This window comes from Lepisosteus platostomus, chromosome 3 (assembly GCF_059453375.1).
Source record: "Lepisosteus platostomus isolate fLepPlt1 chromosome 3, fLepPlt1.hap1, whole genome shotgun sequence".
In the NCBI taxonomy this organism is placed as follows: Eukaryota; Metazoa; Chordata; class Actinopteri; order Semionotiformes; family Lepisosteidae; genus Lepisosteus; species Lepisosteus platostomus.
In genome coordinates, this window is record NC_142613.1 from 8,040,649 (window position 1) to 8,065,050 (window position 24,402).

The window sequence follows — 24,402 nt, forward strand, 5'->3', positions numbered from 1 at the left end:
AAGAACATCGTTACACTTTCTACTGCTGTAAAGTGGAACATCAGCAGTAAATCATGCAGCGTAATTGTCTTAAATGTTTTTGGCTGTACTTCAGTCTTCCAGAAAGGTCAAAAGCCAAGACAGTAAATCATGCTTAAGACTCTTCCCTTGTCTGTCTGAATTAGTGGTGCTTCTGAAATTGGTATGTGTGAGTGATTTTTAATCAAAAGTCTAACTCCTAGCCTACCCTCAAGGCAACTCACATTGGATTCATTCAATTAACTTTTTTTTCAATCTGGTATTTTAATTTTCACCTTTCATTTTAAAATGTCAGATTTTTTTTACCAGGAAAAAAATTCCACCAAAGTATTTTATGTGTTTTTTCTTTGACTGCTGTGGAGAAGGTGGGCCCAGGACCAGTCTTGGAGTACAGCAGGCTAGCAGGTTTTATAGATCTCTTTAAATCAACAGCACCTCACGAGCTGGGAAAAGCTTTTCCGATGTTTCATTAAGCCAATAATTGTTCAATTGGGTTGTTACTGTAAAAGTTAAGCTGGAATGAGTAGCATCAGACACAGCTGTTCTCCAATCAGTACAACTGTGCTTATTTGTACTTGTTTTGTACCTACAAACAAAAATGTACCTCAGGTGTTGATCATATAGTACTTGCAATTGCTGTTTAATACTAGGTAGTACTCAAAATCTACCCAAATCAATAATGACATTATGAGTCTATTTCACACCTACCTGAATATATTGTCATGCAAAAATTAAATAACCACCCCCTGTTAAACTTTGTAAACTTCTTCAGTCAGGCTAAAGACTGTTCTGCAGCACTGAAATAGTTCTTTCCAAGGTTTTTAGATTTTGATGACTTCAGACATGACCCTCTTTGCTCTAGTTCCACTGGATCTTAGTGCCATTTTCAATACTAGAGCCACTAAATCCACTTTTGTCATGTTTCATTTCTGGTAATGCTCTCAGTTGGATTAGTTATTATTTCCTTGTGACAAAGCAGTTCTATGGGTAAGCTCAGAATCCTGGTTGATCTTGGATCATTTGACCTTGCTTATTGTTATTACTACTTTGGTCTTATTGTTTCATCAATCCTTTTTTATTTTTCCTGTTGTCTTTATGATCCATGATACATTTTTCTAGCTGCTTGTTCAAGTCCTAACAAAAATGATTTTTTCCCCCTTATTTACTGGTGGGGTCTTATTAAGAATCTTCATTTTCTCATCAGTAAGTACTGTATTTTATGCTTGTTACCAGAATTTGCTTTTTATTTCATATGTTCTCCTGTCTTCTTCAGATATGCAAATATTTTTTTAAAACTTATGGCATCACGTTCAGCTAACTCTTAATATTTTCACTGAAAACAAGTAGCAGCTACTGTAGGCCCCTCCGATCCCATTAGCCCCCTGTCTCCATTGTCTCAGTGCGCCACAGCCAGTCAACACAGAACCCGTGACTCAAGCCCTTTTCTTATGAGAGCTGTCCTGGGGTACCTGACTTCAGTACTGTCAGGCTGCACAGTGTGTAGCGCTACTGAGTTGTGACAACTCTCAGGGTGTGACAGCTGAAACTAGGACACCCTGTCCTGTTTGGGTTGCCGCCAGAACCGGCTCCAGTGGGCCCTTCAATCACCAAAAGGTCACTGAATCCCAATTGCTGTAACCCTAGTGGCTACTGAGAAGTAAACAGTGTTCTTCAGGCTTTTCTTCTCTTGTTTTTTTAGATCAGTCACTACACCCAAGGCATCTGGCTGCGGTGACCTTAGCTCAACTCACATAAATGGAATTGCATTTGTGTCAAACATTTTTTTTTGTATTATTTTTGTTTTTTAGGATCTCTCTTATTATTCATCGGGTCCAACGGGTATTGTTTTTTGATTATTACCTTCTTTTACTTTCATATACATCTCCTTTTCACTGACATTGCTGCTTTCTTACCGGAGAAAGTTCCAAAATATACGAGAAAGATGGATATCAAGAACACGAATAGTAAATGTTGTCATCAACAAAAAAAGTACAGAAAGGCAGTAGGAGGACTGCTTTCCCAAAGACAGCAGTGTGCAACTCAGATGAAAGTAAATAATGTAATCAATTGGCATTGTATTCACACATATCAGTTTTCTTTAAACAGATACTTTAAAAAGATCTTTAAGATCAGAACTCCTCCAGCCCTGAATTTGATTATACTAGATTTCTAACAGTCTCATGAAATGTGATTTGAGCAAAGAAATCAAAGTAGATGGAACCAAATTTAAAACAAAATTTGTGTTTTTCCATTGACGTTTGTCCACAAGTCGTGACCAAAGTCAGACTCCAGCTTGCTTTTTTTTTAGATCATAAGCCTGTGATCTATCTCTCTTCCAGGCAATCCTCTGCTTTTGAATTCCTCTATGCAACCAGACCTCACAGTCAGTCGAACATACAGTGGACCTATCTGCTTTCAAGACCCCATGGATAAGGAGCTGATGACGGAGTCCTCTCTGTTTGACCCCTTGCCTGACATCAAGGTGAAAGTTCAGAGTTCGTTCATGGTGTCGCTAGGTGTGGCAGACCGGGCGGAGTACCATGTCAAGGCCCATCCTGAGACCTTCCCCAGGGGGCTCAACAGAGACTACAACACAGTGGATGGGCGGAAAAAAAATCTGCTGACCCCCAACCTCTCCGCTGTGCCCTCCAAACCTGAACTCAGAACTGTGGGCATATTCGGGCATCTGGGCGGTCGTCTAGTGGTCCCAAACACAGGTAAACTTGGTGATGCTGAAAGGAGACACCTTCAGTCATAGCTGTAGTGCAGCAATCAAACTCTTTGAACTTAAATTATGTTCACTAAATGGTTTTTAGTGGTAAAAAGTCATAATACTAAGTGCAGAGTGTTACATCTTTGTTTTAATAGTGTGGTTACATCAGAAGTTTATAGACAGATTTGTGCAATTTTTCCAGTGATAATATACAGGGATTTCTGTTTATATTTACATTTATTTGGCCTGTGGCTAGATCACTCACTAAAAAAAAAACAATTATGTGGTAAATCACTTACATCATGTGATTGTTTTAAAATTTTCTTCAGGATAGCTTCAAGCTATGTTCTTTTGTTAACATACATTTCCATAGTCAAAGTCTGTGCAAAATGGTCACTGAAACTGGTCTGGTATGTTGTAGGGCAGGTACCTGTAACACAGGCTTTAGTAAAATAACTTCAGGAAACAGTTACAAGTAAGGAATGCCTCTGTTGGGACTGAATGACATCTTGGCTATAACGTTGTTATGGTGATAAAATAAGCAATTTAAAAACGTCTCACAAAATAGAATTTTCATATACGTTGTCTGATGTGTTTTTATTTTCCAGACCATCAGAATCATTGCTTACAGCACACATTTGCAGTATTCTGTTATTATTATTGTGGTTGTTGTCGATAGCAGCAGCATTGTTGTTGAAATCAAACCCATTTTACAAAAAGCTTTAAGGCCTATATAAGTGGATGCATTGCTTTTAAAGTTCCAAAAAGCGGAATTATGCATTAAGCCCACTCAAAAGGAACGAAAAATCTATATGAATACCGCTGTGAAAGAGAGCTCTTATATTTGCAGTGACAAAGGCACAGAAAATTGCCTGTTTGTGCTTCACAGCTCCCTTGCCAGCCTTGGACAAAAAGGTCACTTTTGATCTCACGCCATAAAGAAAGGGCAATGGAAAGCAAATCCATTCAGCATGAGGGTTACAAGGGGTCTTCTGCTCAGGGTCAGCGGCCATTGAAAGCTATTTATCTGTCTGGTATTCTCAGAGCCCTTGTGAATCAAGACCACCATTTCGATGGCTTCACTTATTGTTCAGATCTGCAAAAAAAAACCTCTCCTCACATCAATAATTTCATGACCACTTATAGCAAATGGTCAGTGGGTGAAATAGACAGCTCCTTAATGCATAACAATTTTTAAAATGTTATGCCTTTGTGGTGGACTGTGTCCTTTGGTTGTTTCTCTTTAGGTTAATATTTGCCATGATAACCTACTATTCTGTTAAAAAAAAGCTTTTAGAATAGAATTACTTCTCATTATTGTATTGCCAGAAAAGCCTCCAAGAGCTTCATGTTGTCATTGCAGAAATGAAAAAAAAATCTGTGTTTGAAAGGAGAGGACGTAATAAAATATATTAGTTCAGGTGGGAAGCTGCGTCAGCTTGCGTAGGCTACAAAGGAACAAGTAAAATGTTTATTCTATGCTGAAAAAAAAAGAAGAAAGAAAACGCAACATTTCGGCCGTGGAGACTTCTATTAGTATTAATTGTAATGCTCCCCTCTGCCACTTTAGCTTTATGTGCAGTGGTGACACAAAGGGGAACAAGTTGATGAAGTAATTAAAAGCTATAATAAGCAAACATGGAGATCACACAAGTGTACCCATTACATCCTCCACACACACACTGAGTGGATATTGACGTCACCGTTTTGTCTTGTTCATCAATAATCTTTCTCTGTGCTCTTCCCTGACAATAGTTTGGAGAAATAACGCTGTGGTTGTTTAAAGGTGTATATTAAAACTAATAAATTTGACATACAAGCAATGTGACACAAATAATACCAGTTGTTTGAAATGGGGGTTTAAGTATTTGTCGTAGGTATTGTAATGAATTGCACTTTGTGAAGAAAATGTATTGCAGTTTCTGCAGCTTATGCACACATTACAGTATGCTTCTGCTGCAAGCAGACTAACAACAAAATGCTTGGACTGAATAGGAATCCAACTGAATTGTACCTTGTTCACCATTAAAAGATGCTTTTGTCCAAAGAGTTTTAATAAAGGCAAGAGGTTGAATTATGCAGAAATTCGTGGCAAAATTATTTATAACAATAACTGTTTCACTTCTCATTCAAAAGTTATTTTTTAACCTCGATGGAGGTAATGTGCTTAAAGAGGCACACAGTGAGTAATAAGTTTGCACCTGAGCCAGGACTGTACTAGCAACTTGGTGGTAACAAATCAACTGGACTATCTAACCCCTTGTATCTGACCTTGTGTCTCTAATATGCATATAGTCAGATGTTGTGGTATTTATGCAAAAACACAAGTTTTATTACAAAGATGTGAATGCATCCAGGATCAAAAAAAGTGATTCTATATTCACATTAAGGATTTTTGTTGTTTGGCCCATATCAGTATTATCAGTGTGAACATCTGTTTAACTTTTCTTCATGAGTTTCTTTACCTCCCCTTCTCGTAAATATGTATAAATGCTGAACAGAAAGAAAAAGATTTTACACTCCAAAGATAAATGGATTTAAGAACCTTAAGTACAAAACCATGGTTTAGTAAGACATGTTTTTTTCTCTATAGATGGAGAGGCACAAAATGCTGAATAAATTGGAATAAGTGCTCATAGCAGTATAAATGGTTGAGTGTTTGTGCTTTAGCAAAATGAGCACATTCCCCAGGGACAGACTAATTGAATGCACAGACAAACTTTGGGATGATATTTTCTTTATTCTTCACTAATTCTTCTCCTCTGCACTTACATACACACACTACCACACACCCAGACCACCACCAATCCCCTGTGGCACTTCTATCAGCTGGTAGAATGGATTGGCACCCAGGAGAGTAATTGGTTGAGGCTGCAACGCAGCCTGTGCCACAGTGATGATTTAAGAGCTCCTGGAGGGCTGCTTCGCTGTCAGATCAAATAAAAGCCTGTCAGGGTAGCAGGTGTTTTTTTTAATGAAAGCTAACTGGTGGAGTGTCAAGTTGGAAAATGTGAACTCCACACACTGAGGGCAGTTCCACTGTGGAGACAGCAGCAGCAGATTCCCAGAATGCTCCTGTCCCTCTTCTCTCTCTCTCTCTTTTTCTACATCTTCCTTCCTCCCACCTTTTCTCACAGTATCCAAGCTTCTGAACTACATGCCTGTATGTACTATTAAATATTAAAATGCATCATATATATATATACAGTATACAGCTGAATGTACTTACATAGCAAAGAGAAAGTGAGTGAAAAGCAGTTCAATGGTAGGTTGTTGTGGACTAGTACAATTGCAGGTCAGAGAGCATGCAGCACATTAGGAACATAACAAGCATGCTTTAGATCATATCAACATAGTGCACCATGTGTGAGGCTGAAGTGCATCGTAATAGGGCCGTACACCTTGCACAAAAACAGTTTTCTTCCTGTGGCAAATGATTTGTCCTCAAGAGTTTACATGTCTCAAAGGACACATTTTTCAGGAGTTTCATAGATGTTTGTTAGATAATAATAATAATAATTAATAATAATTGCTTACACTTATATAGCGCTTTTCTGGACACTCCACTCAAAGCGCTTTACAGGTAATGGGGACTCCCCTCCACCACCACCAATGTGCAGCATCCACCTGGATGATGCGACGGCAGCCATAGTGCGCCAGAACGCTCACCACACATCAGCTATCAGTGGGGAGGAGAGCAGAGTAATGTAGCCAATTCATAAAGGGGGATTATTAGGAGGCCATGATCAGTAAGGGCCAATTGGAAATTTGCCCAGGACACCGGGGTTACACCCCTACTCTTTTCGAGAAGCGCCCTGGGATTTTTAATGACCACAGAGAGTCAGGACCTCGGTTTTACGTCTCATCCGAAGGACGGCGCCTGTTTTACAGTATAGTGTCCCCGTCACTATACTGGGGCATTAGGACCCACATGGACCGCAGGGTGAGCGCCCTCCGCTGGCCCCACTAACACCTCTTCCAGCAGCAACCTTAGTTTAGATGGGCATAGTTTTCTCAAAACAGGACGGCAAGTTAAAAACTACACCCCTGCCCCTCTCTGTCACTCAGATACACTCAGGGTGTGCTCAATACATATCATACACAAGTTCTGGGAGTGTCTTGTAATACACAGTATGTGACTAATGTGCTTTCAAATGTGTCTAGTTGCTGAGCACCTGACTGTTCATTCTCAGTGACAACTTACATTACCGCTTCAAGTATGATATCTTTTGCAGGCACGAAGAGCTGTGGATAAAAATAAATCTGTGAGGCTCGGTGGAGGATGAGGCTACCTATTAGATCACATTTGTGGTTACATTCATTGCCAATAACTGCTCTGGTGGAAAGAAGTACTCTTTGGTTACACTTTGCTAGTGCAAGAAATGTGAGACCATGGTCACATTATTTTTTCTTCACTTGTTTAATCTGCCCTCTTTTTCTTTTTGTCTGAGAGCTCTCTTTCCTGTAGTTTAATTGTTCCAGGTAACACAGTCGTACATGAGAAAACATTGTCTGTAGTGGCACAACATTCTGACATTTGCTTCTCAAACCCTTTGGTTCCCATGTGTGCTCTGTCTAATAGAATTATGAAGCCATGTCTAATATGTCAATAGCAATGTGCATCTCGTAAATTCCCTCTCTCAGGATATTCTTCCCTATTAGGCTGTTGATGTCGCTACAATAAAAAAGCAGCTAGATTTTCTTATTGTACATCCTATTTGTATGTAATAGTACGAGCAAAAAAAAGTTCATATTAAATAGTAGCACTGTTAGAAGTAGAAGAATCATATTATGAAAATATTCATGTTTTTTAATACAAAGAACATCCCTGAGCTATATACTGAGATGTCTGTATTGCAAACAACAACTAGATATGGTTTAGTCACATATGATGCTGAAGAGACATGCTGTGCACAGCAAAAGGCCACAGATTATTATTATTATTATTATTATTATTATTATTATTATTATTATTATTATTAGATTTTATGATTAGCTTTTCCAACAAATGTGCCATCTCACAGTTTTCCTTTCCTCAGCTTTAAATGCTCTGTGACCCCCCCCCTCCACCTTACCCACATGTCTGTGTGTTTCAGGAGTTAGCTTGCTGGTACCCCATGGGGCGATTGCAGAGGACGCTTCCTGGGAAATGTACATGATCATCAATCAGGAGGAGTCGAGGTGAGTACAGCTGACCGAGTCAACTTTCCAGTGAGGGTCCCTGCACGACGAGTCAAGCTTACTGTGGCTTTTTCAGAAATAACACTGCTCACCAACCCTTCGGCCTGGCCGGTCTCTGATCTGTCTGGAGAAGTATCAACCCGAGCATCCTGACAAGCAGAGAGGCTGCCTATGCCAAAGAGCAGTTTTCAGTCAGTGAAATTAAATAGCTAATAACGCATCGTTACAAATGGGGGGTTACGAAAATAGTCAAAATCGGGATTTGACTGAGCAGTTTAGTCTGTAAGTGAAATAGTTATTCATCACTCCCAACTTGTAAGTGATTTCTAGTAAAATTTGTTGAAAAGAGTAATAATCCAGGCACAATTGGTTAAAAAAATATTTATTACAATGACAAGAGACAAACTACACAACACACCACAAAACATATAACACACAAGTTACTCTATTTACAGTATTTACAAACTGGCATTAGGCATTTCGGAGGCCTAATATTCCGGTCACCCAAAAAACCCAAGACTGCTACTAAGCATTAAGCTCTTAATAGCTACAGAGGCCACATAAGAGATAAGCTGCCTTCTAACTAAATACAATGCCACCATAAATCTCTCTCTCTGCACCTCGGATGCCACAAAAATAAATGGGAGCTTATGTCCCTATCCATAAAAATGCACCATAAGACGAAACGCTGTTTCTAACTGAGGTATCTTTTATCCAGGAAACCAAAGTTCCCTAAAAACACAGAATAGCACACTTCTCTAGCAAGGTTCAAATACTTAGCTCCAGTCAGGTTGGGTTTGGATGATCATGAAGTAGCAGACCTCAGCAAACATCCTCTATGCTTTGAAGCTAGAAGTGTTTACTCTGCCAAGTGTCACCAACTTTATCTAAACTCCAAGAGACACTTCTTTGTCGCCTTAAGCTGTAACACTATTGTATTATTACTTCACCCTAGGCCCAAAGCCCAAACCTTTGGGTGCATTACAGCATGTTGTTTCATGAGACACAGCTCCTTAATGCGTGTTCTATTGTAGTGATGTGTGGTTATAGAGTTTTCACCAGAACACTAGGAGTTGAAATACCAGCAACGTAAATGACATTTGACTATAATAAATATGTACTATATTTTTGGATGATTATTAAGTGATTGCTTCTCACTGTTAGGAGTCTGCTGTTTTTTTTTTTATTAAGCCATGCTTGTTTGCTAACAATGTGAGGTAGGAGCAATAAGCATTTTTGCTTTTATTTTAAGCCCTTGCCCTCTGCAGTCCAGTCATAATTGCTTTTCTTGCAGCTGTGAGACTCTGCCAGACCCCATGCATAAAATCTACAGTATGTGGCAAGTCTAATTTCACAAAGCTAAACTTCACCACAAGTGAATTCCAGTCGATTGACTTCCTCTTGAGGCCAGAAAATGACAGCAAACATTTTTAAGTATTCTTATTTACTATTGCAGAATGCACTGTGTGTTTGCATTTAATATCAGATAAAGAAACCCCTAACAGTTTTTTTTTTGCAGCACCTAGTGTTGAAAGACAAAGACTTTAAACTTGTTAGGCAGCCCTTGTTAAATAAATGACTATATACAGTATAATATTGTAGCTTTAGCATTCCGTGAAAAAACAATCTAAACCACCCAGAAGAAAACTAATACAATCTTGGCTCATTCACAGTTGTCCCAGCCATAAGCAATCCTACAAGAAAATTTTGTTCTGCTAATCAGAAAACCTGTAATTGAAAATCACAGTAATTGCAGTATGGAAGTAAATAAAAGAGAATGTAGGGTGCAATCAAAATCTTTTTGATACAGTTGTAACTGGTGAGGGTTTACCAACTCAAATACAGTACAGACGCACCCTTGCGGAAAAAGCATTAGGATTTCTCTGATGAATTTAATTGCCTGTGATGATGCATGTGGCGTGTAATTAAGATTTTTGACAACTTTTAGTTGACCTCAGTAGATGACATTCTCTTATTACAGAAATATCAGAATTATTGAATTGTTTATTGTAAGTCATTATCTTTCCCTTGTTGAATGTTTGTGTACTGTGTTTCTAATTATACAACAAGGCACTCAGTAAAATTGAGCTACAAGCAATGTGCCTGTCTTGCTTTTGTCAGCCCAAAACTATGTTGCAGCTACAGCCAAGTAGTCCAATTTCATTAGAAGGTAACACCCCACTCTTTTTTCACTTTTTGACTTTTTTATTCCCTTCAGAAAATTACAGATATTGAATTTACAGGATTATCATCTGTCCCTTTTACATTACCCAGTAAATACAGTAATGTAATGATGAGTGAGATTTTCAGATATAGAAAGTTAAAACCTATACCGGTTCTGTGGATTAAGTGTTTGTTGAAGGTAAAGTCTTCATCACCATATTCCTCCCAGGCATGGTACATTCACTAAAGTGAACTCAGTAGCAGCCTGGTGCAATTTTTGCCCATTCTTTGTGACACATTTGCTCAAGCTCTGTCAGGGTGCTTGAAATTGCTTATGGACAACAGTTTTCAAGCCTTCCCACAGATTATCAATAGGATTCAAGACTGGATCATTCAAGTGCATTCAGTTTCTTACTCCTACGCCTCTCCATGTAATCTTACTCTCCTCTCCTTGTGACCATGTGGCCTTGTGATCATTGTCCTGCTGAAAGGTGAATTTGTGGCCCAGTTTTAGGTCCAAAGCAGGTTTTTTCTAAGATTTGCCAGTATATTGGTCCATGTGTACTCCCATTTATTTTGAATAGCTTTCCATTCCCTGCTGCTGAGAAGCAGAACAGTAACATACAACAATACGACTACCTCCATTCTTGACATTAGGGATGGTGTGGACTGAGTGATGCACTGTGTTAGGTTTGCATCAGATATAACGCTTTGCCTGTAGACCAAAAAGTTCCAATTTTGTCTTGTGTGACCACAAAATCTTTTGCCACATCTTTGAAGTATCCCACACTTTGATTGTTACTTCAAACTGGTATGACTTAAAGCAACAAAGTGTGAAAACTGTGCTTGGGTCTGAATACGTTTGTAGGGTACTGTGTATGTAAGCTCATCACAATACGTCCAGCTATCCATGTGTACTATACATACTGTACATGCAGCAAAGTATTACAAATGCTTCAAAAATAGACAGTTTCTGTGTTGTCCTATCTTACCGAGCGTTATTTTTACAGCTGTTTCTGCCCGATAAGGTTAGAGCTATTTATTCCCAACACGAAAGATTGAGTAGCCACAATGCTTGTAAACTTGAATGCTGTCAGTCAGAGTCTGCCTGTGACAGAGAAAGGCTGTCCTATATAACACTTAATCCGCACATCTTTGCTATTCCAAATTTGCCATGGTTAAGATTTTCTCAATCCTCTAATAAAGTCTGTAAAAACTGTTAGCTACCATTTCATAATTGGTTTTCATTATCACTAAATGTTTTCCATAAAATAAATTCCAAATACATTGTTCTGTTATGCATTTTTTTGCTGAGTGGACTCTAATAAAGTAATAAAACATCTTTCTGCAACACAGACCCAAAATAAACAAAACACATTTGTTCAATGGAATCATGGGGCAATGGACCGTTTGTCAGCAGGAGAGAAGGAGAGCAAATTGAAAGTCTTAGGATCCTGTGACGTGTTACAAATCCTACTTTATTGACATTTCTTTTGAGGAACAAAAGCATTTCATTGCATATTATTGCTGTGCATTACACTTCAGCTTGTAGTGCACTCTGGTTTGTCCATAGCAGCAAAGACAGCTGTTTCCCTCTGGGATTTAATAAGGAATTTGATACTGACAGAGGAAAATCTTTCTCTCCCTCTGGCTGACACTAGACCCGAACACCAAGAACCCAAAGTCATCTTCAAATCATCAAACTCCTCAAGTACTAGCCTGGCGTCAGAACATTCTTCCTAACAAATGTCAACATCATTTTAGGCTTCAGTGAAATCAGTGTTACAAGATTGTTCCTTTTTTTCCATGCAGCACTTCCAGATGTAAACTACAAGGCATTGAAATGACAATAGCTCTAGAATAAATGTGAGCACTGTTAGGTATTGATTTAATGACCAGTGATTACAGAGCATTGAGTTTTTAAAAAGTGATGTTTGGTTTTGATTAGATAGTGTCAATTGTAATTTAAGTGCAAAACTAAAACAAAAATGCAATACCCTAGACAGGGAAACTTTTAAAGGAAAAGAAAATCATTACATTAAATTTAGCTACAGGGAGATGTCAGTTTCAGGAAACGTGCTCAACAATCACAGAACTTGCTTTTAAAAATAGTCTTCCTGGAAAATGTGGAGTTATATTGCAGAGAGTCTGAATACATAGATTAAAAATAGAAGAATAATGAAAGTTTCACTTTACAACTAGAAATTCTTCAAATACTTTATTTTTCAGCTCATGGTCCAGTACTCCATAATTTTAAAGAGTGAAGCCCCCCCATTATTTTTTTAACTTTAATTTGGTCAATGGAAGTGATTAAAGTCCTTCATCTACCCTTTCCACTGAAGTCATTGTACCCGTTGTGTGTGAATGCAAATGCTTGTTGAGTACCAGATAGAGAGAAACTGCACATGTTAGAAGGAGCACCAATGAACCTGGCTTTAAAGCAAACTGTTCCAAAATATAAGCTGGCTGCAGAGCTACGAAAGTATTCCAGCGAGAGCACAAGGAGGGATTAATGGAAGGAAGATAAATTAAAGATTACAACAGATGTATATATGAGTGTCTTAAGTGCCACTGTCTCCAGAAGAGTGTAAGATGCCACTTACTCTACCTTCTCACCTCAGGGGGTTGAGTTAGCACTGGACTACTTTGAATAATGCATTTGTAAAAGATGGAAAATTAGCATATGGGGCAATCACTGAGTCAGGGCTTGGAGAGAGGTAAACGTGTTCCATCCTAAAGCACTTTGAGAATGGAAGAGATGACAGGATCCATTGATGCATTAATCAGCATTGTTGTTGACCTCCTGCCAGCTTTAAAATCTTGAACTCCCAGTCATTCAGACTCTAACTTGGTGAGCTTTTCTGCCTGGGAACCTTCTCACTGGCTGCCATCCAATTTGTGTATTGGCTAACTTGAGGCTTGTCACACATGATGCTCTTAGCGAAATCTTCAGAAGCAGCTTGTCTTCAGAAGTCATGCACTTGCCATGGTATAATCACACCTCGGGTTTGAAGCTGCCATCTCAAATACACCTCTGAACACCAGATCTGTGCAGCTCATCAACACAATGGTATAATGCATAGGTTCATAGGTTTGTTCTCTGGACATCACAGTAACCTCAGTGACTGACTGGAAGTGGGCTAATTGATCCAGTGAACAACACCACCTTGAACATCTGAGATCTGAATTGGATCTGAATTGCTGCCTCTGCCATACAGTATATCTTAGTACCAAACCCCCAGAAAAGTGTGGAACCCTTTACACATGGGGTTCCCAAAGCAAGCGCTGGAGGGTCACAATTCTACAGGTTTTCATTCCAGAACAGCTCTGAAACTAATTGAACTAACTGCTGATTTAGCTGGTGCAGATTTTTCCAGTTCTTCAGCTTCTGCTGATTTCAAGACTTACAGTGTAAACCCTACAGCAATGCAGAAAGGATACGAACGCCTGCTTTACAAGCAGTTACCAGCTGCCCAAAATTGGAGATTTGAATTTTCTTGAGTGTCCAAAGTAGACTTATCAGCTCCACAAATGTATTTTAAACTGTGAGCCCTGTTGCACAATTGTCACTTGTGTGCTTGTATATTGATGAATGTGCGATTTTCAGAAATGTCTGCATAACAGCTTTAGCTGGCTTTAGCTGGTATCCATTTGAAATATAACCTGGAATACCTTAATGCTACTATTGCAGTGGGTTAAATTTTTATAAATGAGATGCAGTATTGAAAACCAAATTAGTTCTTCCTTTTTCACATGGACAGTGAGAGTGGAACTTGTCATCTTAAAACAAAATATATCCCCACCCACTGCATTGTATGGGTTTGTCCAATGTTAGAAACAAAACTGAAAAAAGAAGTCAAAACAACACATCAGCCTATGCAACTCTAACAAGCATCTACTGGGCATGTCAACAGATGTGTCTGGAAGAAATATCTTGCAGGCAGCATGCTATCCAAATATAAGTATTATTTCTCACTTCTTATTCTAGTGTAGCAGCTGATTTGGAAATAAAAATAGCTAAAATAGAAATAAAAAGGGCAATTTGGCAATGTTATCCATAAGAGAATCTTCTGATTCCAATTAATTTTGAATAGCTTTTCATTTGGATTCCTTTGACCTCTGCCTTTGAGTGGGCCTACCTTATTTACTTTGAGATCTATCACTTTCAGAATAAAAAAAAGACCTGTAAAAAATATTACTAGTTTTTTCATATTGCTAGTGCTTGCTATCCATCCCTTCTTTATGGGTATTTCCTTTCCAAAACTGCTTTGTCAGCTCAGCCATAAAGAAATAATTCAAATGATTTTTAGCAAACCAGTGAAAGAAGAGGGAAGAGCTGTGGACCTAAAGCTGTAACATATTTGATCAAATATCAGCCTGCTTAAATATTAGAATCCAATTCTTAGAGGTCAGGTTTGCAACCAAAGTATGTTTGAAATGAAAGTGAATAAAGTTCTTTTGGAAAACACACCTCACAAATAGACACTCGCTTGTGTGCGTCACCACAAAACGTGCTTGAAATCAGAGACTAATTCTGATTAATTTTGAAATCAGAGACTAATTCTGCTGAGAGTACTGGGTTTTTCCACTTTATAACCTTTATAGTCCTTTATAACAAGTTACAGTATATCACTGATTAATCATGTTTTAACTGCACATGTAATCTTATTAGCTGCTGCCTGTTTATATTACAAACAAAATTGGTGTTTATTTTTACTTCAGTTCTGCATATTTTAGAGCTTTTGTTTTTAATGTTGTACCATAACATTGATTTTGCCCATTTCCCAGACCTCACAAATTGCTCTCCATTTTGTCCTATGAGTGATAAGAAAATCTTCCATTTCTATTAAACCTTTAGTTTCCCCTTTTCTATTTAGATATAATTTCTGAATGAAAGAATGCAATTTCCATTACATGTTTTATTTTCTTCATTTTAATATTGCTATGTACTCCAAACTGCAATGTGTATAATGAACTAAGAAACACTTACAAGGTTTTAAAGTCTGTATGTGTTAGACCGCAGGTATCCAATAGTCTAGTAACTCATCAGAATACATTACATCTACTTTTTACAGAACTATTAGTAAGTACAGGTTCACTCTTCTAGGGTTTTATGTAGCTTAAGGTCTTTTTTCTTGCTCACATAGTATTTTTATTGCACATACTATCCTATTTAGATGCAATAGATGTAATTAAACATATAAATAGATGCCCTGTTAAGATTTAACCTTCACTCAGTCAAGCTTGTACAGAGTTATTGAGGCAGGATTGATAAATTCATAATTATGTCAAGAGTTGAAATATGTAAGTCTGAGAAGGAGGTGAACATTTGCCAATGTAAACAAAGAAAGCTTTTTGTATTTCTTTTCAACCTTTTTTCAATGAGCAACAATGTCATCTCTTCACACCAGGATTCTTTTATTAGTTTTATTAGTATTTAAAATTTACAATATAAAGGCAAACCAAAAGCATTAGTTAGGACATACTGAAATTTTATTAGACTTTGTTTTAACTTTCTTTGTTTCTGTACTCATCTTAAGATTAATTAAAAATTGTGTGCGCTGACTGGGGGTTACAGTAAGTGCAGCTGTAAGGAACTGCAGGTGTCTGTAATTATATACCCAAACAGAAAAGGGATGGGCATTTGTTTGGTGGAGGAAGGGGCTGGTTTACATCTTTATCCTGTGAAGATACAAATAAAGCAACAAGGTGAGGGGGGTATTGACCTAGCTATGATTGCTGGGGGCTATGTTTATGTTTTCAGTTATTTTCAGTTTTTCTAGAATGTACAGTATGTGGAAAAAATAGGCCTTCATTCAACCGCCTGAGCCTTGTATGTGCTGTAGCTAAAGGTCACAACAGCAAAGATAGGTTTGAAGTATTACATCAACTGAAGTAGAGGCCCATTCGCACAATAGAGAGAAAAAAAGAATTGGAGAGAGGGGAAGAGAGAAAGGGAAAAGGTATTTCTTAAAGAAATACCAGCTCCGCTTGAATCTCTTTTTAGTTAGATCACAACTAGAAAGGACCAAGGAAATTCTTTAGAATTAGATACAGAGTGACTGCCTAATCATCAATTGGAAGTGCTTAGGACTTACAGCACTCTGGGATGAATTAGTTTGGTTGACATTTTGTCAAAATGACATCTTGCCAAAGCTTCCTACCTGGCTTAAGAGAGGTGCTGTCATCACAAGCTGCTTTCCAGAGATCATTTCTGCAGATTGATGTGGGCAAAGAGCATCCACAGCTCAAGAGTGTCTTTGAATTTCCTGTGATGGGCACTTCTGACACATAATGACATGAGTCACCACTGCGCAGCTCACAGCTATTGAACTAGAACTGGTTCACCAGTCTGTGTTAGGATTTTATCAGCCATTTGAGATTGTGACTAACCTCCAGCCAGTATCATTTCAAGGGAAACAAATTAAAATTTCTGTTGAGAAATGAGACGCTTGGAAACTGATGTATTCCAGCGCCTTAGACTACAGACTTATACTGTAAATCAAGTACATAATCATTATTGATATAACCCATGAGTGCTTATACTGTATTTTCTCTTTTTGTGGTCTCACTCCATCCATGCCCTTACTTTATAGTGTGTCACTGTCCTTGAATGCCACCTCCACAACCCTCTGGCATTCATTTAGCTATTTCAGTCACATACTTCAGTTATCACATTCACAGCCAGTACAGGTGCAGCTACAAGCTCCAATGCACAAGGCCATAGGCCAGAACAATATGATAAATGTAAACATGCTTTGCCATGCGTAAACTGTCAATAAATTACTCATGTGCATTCTAATAACGGATTCCTGCTTTTTAATGCATATACTGCTCTGTAATTTGCCCTCCTATATCTTGTAGTTGAAAGAAAAAACTGGCGAGGACAGTGTATGCCAGCTATTCAGTCCAGAGGCTGGTGACTTAAAGAGCTGTTTAAAGAGTTGTGAATATGCTACTGTCTGTCCACGATTGTCAGTAGAAAGTATTAATACGGTGTCTTTTCAACAAAGCAGCACAACAGGTGCTGTCATTCCAGTGTCACTGCATTAGAGTCTTTGATGGAAATTCACAGGCTTAAAAATGGAAATTTTTAAATTATATGACATGACATCTGTGCTGGTAGACATTTCATACTTTGACTTGTACTTGTGATACATTTTGGCACATTTATGTCAATGCTCTGAGAGCTAATTTATTTGAATGATAAGTTATTCAAGCCCATTCTCTATAAAAAGAGGGGGAAGGGTGTGGAGGTGGTAACATGCTGGAGCATTTTTAACATAATTCACTTTTTAACATAGGGGGTTGACTGTATTTCTCAGTGAAGATACGTTCGTCAGCTGATCATACGGATGCATGTTGTCAGATTTTCTGTTTCTCAATATTAATCATAGTGTTAATTTATTTAATGAAAGCAAACTGCTGGGAAAACTGTACACAAGACATTCTGCAGAGCCTCTCATTTAAAGTTTAGGGTCTCAGTTTTATCATTCAAAGGAATACAATTACAGTATAACAAACCAAGAAGCTTCAAAAAGGAGATTGTGGCATCTTAGGTTCTTAACATTGATGTGCATTCTGACATTCGTGTTTCGAGCAAATGAATTATGGGAGGAAAAACGCTGGAGTCACGGTAGCTTCTGAAAACATTCTCAGAGCTTAAAAAAGCCAGCTGATGAAGCAGGTTCATATGGTGAAGCTCTTGCAAAGTCTATGCAAAAGAGTTACTGGTAACACCGTCCCTTTTTCTCCTTTTCTTTAACATCTTTTTCAGCACAGTCAGGCTAGAAAAATGTTTTTAGAAGTTTTTTTTTTGCTGGAACTTGGAAATAACTCATCAAATACATCAAATATTTGGGTATAAAATAAGTAAGGAAACATTTTTTTAGGAGAAGCTGGTAACATAACCACTTTGAAATATGAATATTGTTTAATAAAATTATTCCTGTATTTTCCTTTGTTTGGTATCTTGGGACCTACAGTATAACCTTTTTCTTAAATAAAATATTTTTAATCATGCATGTCTGATATTTTTGGTGAGCATTTTTGTATTATCGACATAATAGAGGTCACAGCGAGGCAGGTACTGTATGTTTACTCTGAATTAGGAATAAAGAGTGTTTTCTTGGACACAAGCCAAGTAAAGCAAATCTTTTCAAGCTAGGTGAGAGTTTCAGGTTGAATGCAGTAATCAGTACCGGAGAATGACTAAATCTTTAATAACTGTGCTCCAAAACAAATAGGTTGCATTTTTTACGTGTAAGGCCTAATGAGCACAATCATATTTACAGGTGAACCTGATTTTGTTTTGAAGAAATATTTTATTATTTCTTCATTCATGTTATAATTAACAGGATTGCTGAAGCCAAACAGCTGTAGTCTTCTTTCAAAGACATATTCGAAAGAAACGTTCCTTTTAAAACCTGGTTGTTTTTTTTTATTGATTTCCTTCTTTCCATCTCCAGATGAGTGTACCAAAGCTAAATGGTGATAAGAGCAAATGAAAGGCAAAACAGGTAGATTACTAGTTAATAAATATGCAAGGAAAAAAAACAACAAGAACTGATTCCTTAGTACATAAGCGCTGGAACAGCACACCTTATCAGTGGCAATTCTGTGGTTTGTCCCCTTGGGCTTGAAATGATTCTGTAAATAAGATTAAAAAACAAACATAAAACAATCTTGAAAAGATCTTCAATCTTTAAAAGATAGCACTGAAATGTAATTTCAGTCTTGAGCTGCAAGATATGTTTGCTGGATTAATCATTTTTATGCTGTTTTCTCTTTAAAAAGAGCTCTGTTTTAGGTGAAATGATTGATTCTGAAATAGTGTATTCTTTAAAAGAATAAAAGGCCTCTATAAGTGCTTTTTAATTTTGCCATATTATTCAATTGACAAAATAAACTCTAACAGACAATTATCTTGATAGTGATGGTTACAAATCCACTTGTATATAGTATGCAGCTTTGTCTATTTCCTTTGCTGAAACACAAGTGCAGTTAATTGAGATTACTTTTTCAGAATTGTTTATCCGCACTAATTTTATGCTTGACTTCTTTGTGATCTTATATCTTTTCTTCAGAATATGCTCCATCAGAAAGTCTCTTCGAGTCTATTCTTGGCAGTCTCCTGCTGTTGCTCTATTTGAAAATGTTATCAGTCTGTAAATGCCACTGCTGACTCTCCTTATAACTTCACTTAGAGTTATAGAATGCTGTCAATCAGAGCATGTACTTAGGTTCCAGGTACTCAGGCTTTCAGCTTGTCAATATATTCATCAAAAAAGCTTTAAAAAGGTTCTCTCTGTGTGTGTTTGTGACTTGGATCCTTGGACCAGATTCATCATGGGTATTATTCTTAAGATTAAGATTATCATTTTTATTTGTTCTTGTTTTCTAATATGAAAATTATTTATTTGAATCCAGAATCCAGTTGAAATTACCTGTATTTTAGAAACCTATCTACTTTCCTATCCTATAAGTTTAATATTGAGCCTGCTAAGTCTGGTAGCCAGCTACATTTTCTGACAATCTTAGAAGGCAGCTTTTCATCATAGTCTGGTTCGTTTGCTTGTCCCCTGGCTTAAAACAGTTAAGATTCAAGTCTTGAAGTGACTGTTTGTTCAATAAAAAAATCTCATATTTAATTAAAACCAGAAAGCCAACACCTAATTCCCAGAGGAGTTCCTTTGAAATTTGCATCGCAAGTCCTAACTACCAGCCAGTGACCAAATTCTCTTTACTGACTTGCTGGGCGGAGCGGTGGCTCTGTGGCTAAGGATCTGCGCCTGTGACCGGAAGGTTGCCGGTTCAAATCCCGCGGCCGGCAGAGGAATCCTACTCCGTTGGGCCCCTGAGCAAGGCCCTTAACCCCAACTGCTCCAGGGGCGCCGTACAATGGCAGACCCTGCGCTCTGACCCCAAGCTTCTCTCCCTGTCTCTGTGTCTGTGTCTCCCTGGAGAAAAAGCTGGGGTATGCGAAAAGACGCATTCCTAATGCAAGAAATTGTATAGGGCTAATAAAGAAATATTATTATTATTATTATTATAAAACAAGTTTCAGTATCACTTTAATCGAGGTTTTCCTTTCATTTTTTCCATTCTTATTTGTCCGAACACGCTCCCAGCTCCAATCTGAAACAAAATACCTGAAGGCTAACTTTTCTAATGTTTGTGTTGTCAGTGTGCAGTCAGACGACAGCTGTGAGATACTTTTAGGCCCTGAAGTGACCTATGGGCCACCAGGCCTTTCCTTGTCCTGCCCAGTTGCCATGACGATAGCCCACTGTGCAGAGGTGAATATGGAACACTGGAACATTCGTCTCAAGAGGCAGACGCAAGATGATAAGTGGGAGGTAAGAAACTAAACTTTGTCTTCTTTCATTCTACAGCCTCTGCCAACTTTTGTGTGCTTCTCATTATAAGCAAACGTGTACATTAGAATATCCCTTGGCTTTTGGAACTTATGTTTTGCTGTTTTTTCCTTGTATGCTATGCTGTTGTACAATGTCATAATTATTTGTCTGACACTTTTATTCAAAGCAGTTTGCAAGTACTGTAATCCTTCATTATATGAGTTTACTTCCTTTCTCAAAAAACAGCTCGGGAAAACTCATATAATGAAAATGAGATTTCTACTACTTGTGTTACCTCCATTATACCTGTGTTATAATCTCCAGTTGGTTCTAGAACTAAAAAATGTTCCCTAAAACACTCACACTTCACCTTAATACAGCACCGAACAGTACCAAAGTATGAAAACAATGACATTCCTGGTTAATTATTCAAATAACTTGCTTAAAGTCATTAGCTGATGCATTAACAGTAGGTAGGAAAACAATTAACACTCCTGCTAATTTACGGTACAGTAGTTACATCATTTCAGTTTTAACAAATGCAAAAACATTAGGTCTTGTCATCTACTGTATGCACTTAATACACGCAAGCCTTTATTCTAAAAAAATTCTAAAATTCAAATGCAATAGAATAAAAAGTAAATTCCTCATTCGAGGAGATACACGAAAAGAAGAATATCGGCAGTGTTTTATGAAAGCCCAGTTTCTAAGAGTGAAAATCTGATTGTTAAATGAAAAACAGGTAGGAAATACTACATCTCATATGAACAAAACCTCTTAGGAAAAGGATTACTATACAACCATATACGCAGCTGTGAGTTTACAATGTTCTGGGTGCTGCCAAAGAATGAAGAAGGTAATAATCTAAAGTGCTTTGTTAACCACATAACATTTCAGACATTTACAGACCCAGGCTTTTTGAGGGCTTAGAATATCCATCTAAAAACTGAAACCATAGGATGGACAGCAGCCATCATTTCTAATTCTTCCTCTCTCAAGGGAGTGATTTCAGGAGATCATATTCTCCATTCTGTAGGAATGCCTGCCAAAAGGCGGAGATGGAATTGAGAAAACTAAATATATTTCCAAGTAAATATAGTTAAAAAGAGAGAAAGAAGAGAGAGTATAAGTGTTATTAGCTGTTGCTGTGAGAAGGGCTACAAGGAGCTCGCTGGGCCAATATCTTGGGGCAGATTGATCCAAAGCAGGTGTGATGTGATGGTTGGGAAGGGGCTCAAGTGAGTTTGCAGGGAACACACTGCTTGCGGAAAAACAATTACTCTGTCTAATAGCCCATAGGTCACAAACAGCAAGAGATAGGGAGGCCGAACAAGTAAACCCATCATTCAATAGAACTATTGATCCAGATTGTTTGGAGGGACCTGGCAAAATATAGTGCGACACAAGGCAATCAGGGAAGATGTTGTTTTAAATGAATTCTTCCAAACCATGTCCATTTTAGCAGACATTCCAATTAGAGAGCTTTCCAATGCAGGACAATTAGAAACCTATAAGCTAAAGTAACATTGTGTTCAGTGATTGATTGATCTTACCTTTGGAAGGATGAGTTAATGTTTGTCTGAAAGGTCTAAAATGAAAGTAAGGTCATTGTCCCAATGAATTCCCACTGGGAGTTTTTTTTTTGCAACAACCCAGACATCTCCTTAAGTTTTTATTGTCTAAATACCAAAGACATGGTATTGAATAAAAATTCAGGTATATTCATACCTGAATGATACAGTACTTTATACAATGCCTGTCCTTTACATCTATGAAATGCTTGTTTATACTGACAGGTTTATAAAATTATCTGATTTGGTTTGATTGATTTTACTGCAACATTTTAAATTTTTGTGGATGTTGTCTTTTTTAATCTTGTGCTAAAATAGAAGTCCTGGTTGAAACAGTAAGGTGACAGAGGTTGGTCAAGAACTTTTTATCATCTTTTTCATTTGAGCAAGTCTGCAAGGTTGGGTTATATAAAAGCTGGAATGGATCAGGCTTGTGTTAGAATTGTTACTGATATCTGCATGGAGGATGCCAGAAGCCACATTATCAAATGTGTTTTGAAAATTGCCACTGATTGAAGTGGTTATTTTCTCTGCTGCTAATCATCCATCTGCCTGATCCTTTATGATCCTAACCATGTAAAAAGAAAGAACATATAACACATTTGACCTGCATCTCTTTCCGAGGATTATGAAAATGTGCTTATGGCACAAATTAGAACTATTGTGCAGATGGAAAATGAAGATATTAGAGACTGTGTTTCCTCATATCAAGCATTGTCTAAAAACAGGTGGAAAGCAATAATAACTAATGAGGAGAGGTAATATGAAGAGGAATACTAATGTTTCATATCAGATGTGGAGAATTGGTGAAATTAGAGCCACAGCTGAAGAAAGATAATGAGATTCAACAAATGTATGAACAGAGTGAAGTTTAACTTGTCAAAAGCAAGTTTGTGGAACAAGATCAAAAGGCGCTAGGGCTGCCTTTTAATAATAAACTTTTAATAGAAGGGGCTCCCAGGTGGCTCAATATGTAGGGGCACTCACCCCAGCACAGGATGAGCTGCATGGTCATGGGTTCGAGCTGGCTAATGTACATGTGGGATTCCTCAAGCACTGGCACACAACTGTCTGAGAACCACTGAAGGTAGGAATGGAACAGTTGACCAGGACTTGCTTAGATCTCAGTGAGACAGTGGCCTCTGCAGCCTGCTAGGCTCTTGCAGGCAAGCGATTCTATCCTCCTGAACCTCCAGGTAAGAGGGCTGCATAGCCTGGGACATGTTAAAAGATGAATAACTCAAAGGTGAGTGCGGAGGAGGAAACTGCAAATACTCCCTTGGTCTGTCCTGTGGGTGGTCCAGGGGGTTCAAAGACACCTTGCAGAGATGTGAAAAATATGTAATTGGCTGTTGGAAAACTAAAATAATTTTGCCATTCAGTTTTTTTTCAATAAAATTTTAATTAGTCATAAAGTGTTTATGACCATGTGCTGGAGATGCAATCATTTGCCAGGACATTGTCCAAATTAGAAGAGTTGGCACTATACAGTATATTTCACATCAACAAACATCATCTCCCTTCTAACAATGAACCTCACCAGAATACTTTTTATTATATATATTTTTTAATCTTTCATATTTAATATCTTTAAAATAAGACTAGGATACCACCTGGACATTACAGAACCATTGTAGTTGGTGTTTGTTTCATATTTAAATGTCCTGAACTACACTACCCCAAGCCGGAATCTTCACATCTGGCTAGTAACAGTGAACTTTATAGACTCTGATCAAACCTCATTATCTATGCATAATATCGGTAAAATTTTTGACACCCATGAAACAGTGAATTTTTTATTCCTCGAGCATTCAGCTACACATCCAAGCAATTCAAACATTTCTCCATTTTAACTGCCAGTCACAGTGGCTGCATTTTCCCCAAAACAAACAAAACGAGGTAAAAGAAATACCTTCCAATCCCCTGTTAGCACTGTAGAACAAAAAAGAATCCGCAGGCAAAGAAAACTACAGATATCCAATCCTCTTTTTTTCCCCAAGACGTGGTTCTGTGCGAGTGAAAAGGTAAAACAGTAAGAAAAGTCAGTCCTTCCAATTCAACAGCCCAAAAAAGGTACACCTTCAGCACCAGACAATCCAACTTATAGTTTAAATGCTTGTGGAAGAAAACACATTCAAACACATGCACTAGCTCAGCTTTTCTTTTTAAAGGTTTCCACAAGAAAACCTTAAGAGAGGAAAAAAATATAAATTTTAACACTGTGATCTTAATTTGTCTATATTAATTTTATTAATCCCTTAATTTAGATTTAGGAGTGGTATTAGGCAGACCAATACCTCTAAAATTACAATAGTTAATTGCATTTATATAAGGTTTGTCATCCCAAAGGATCCCAAAGCATTTTGCATATAGGAGGGACACATACTGTACTTCATGA

General features: G+C 37.8%; 1 protein-coding gene across 1 annotated transcript in view; it reads left to right on the forward strand.

The window, feature by feature from the left end:
• Positions 1–24,402, forward strand: part of unc5db (unc-5 netrin receptor Db) — a 244,701-nt gene that overhangs the window by 201,871 nt on the left and 18,428 nt on the right. Inside the window, exons 10-12 of the mRNA XM_088624196.1 lie at positions 2,358–2,735; positions 7,828–7,912; positions 20,262–20,433. Coding sequence (XP_088480322.1) covers positions 2,358–2,735; positions 7,828–7,912; positions 20,262–20,433 — 635 coding nt within the window. The remainder of the gene's footprint in view (positions 1–2,357; positions 2,736–7,827; positions 7,913–20,261; positions 20,434–24,402) is intronic.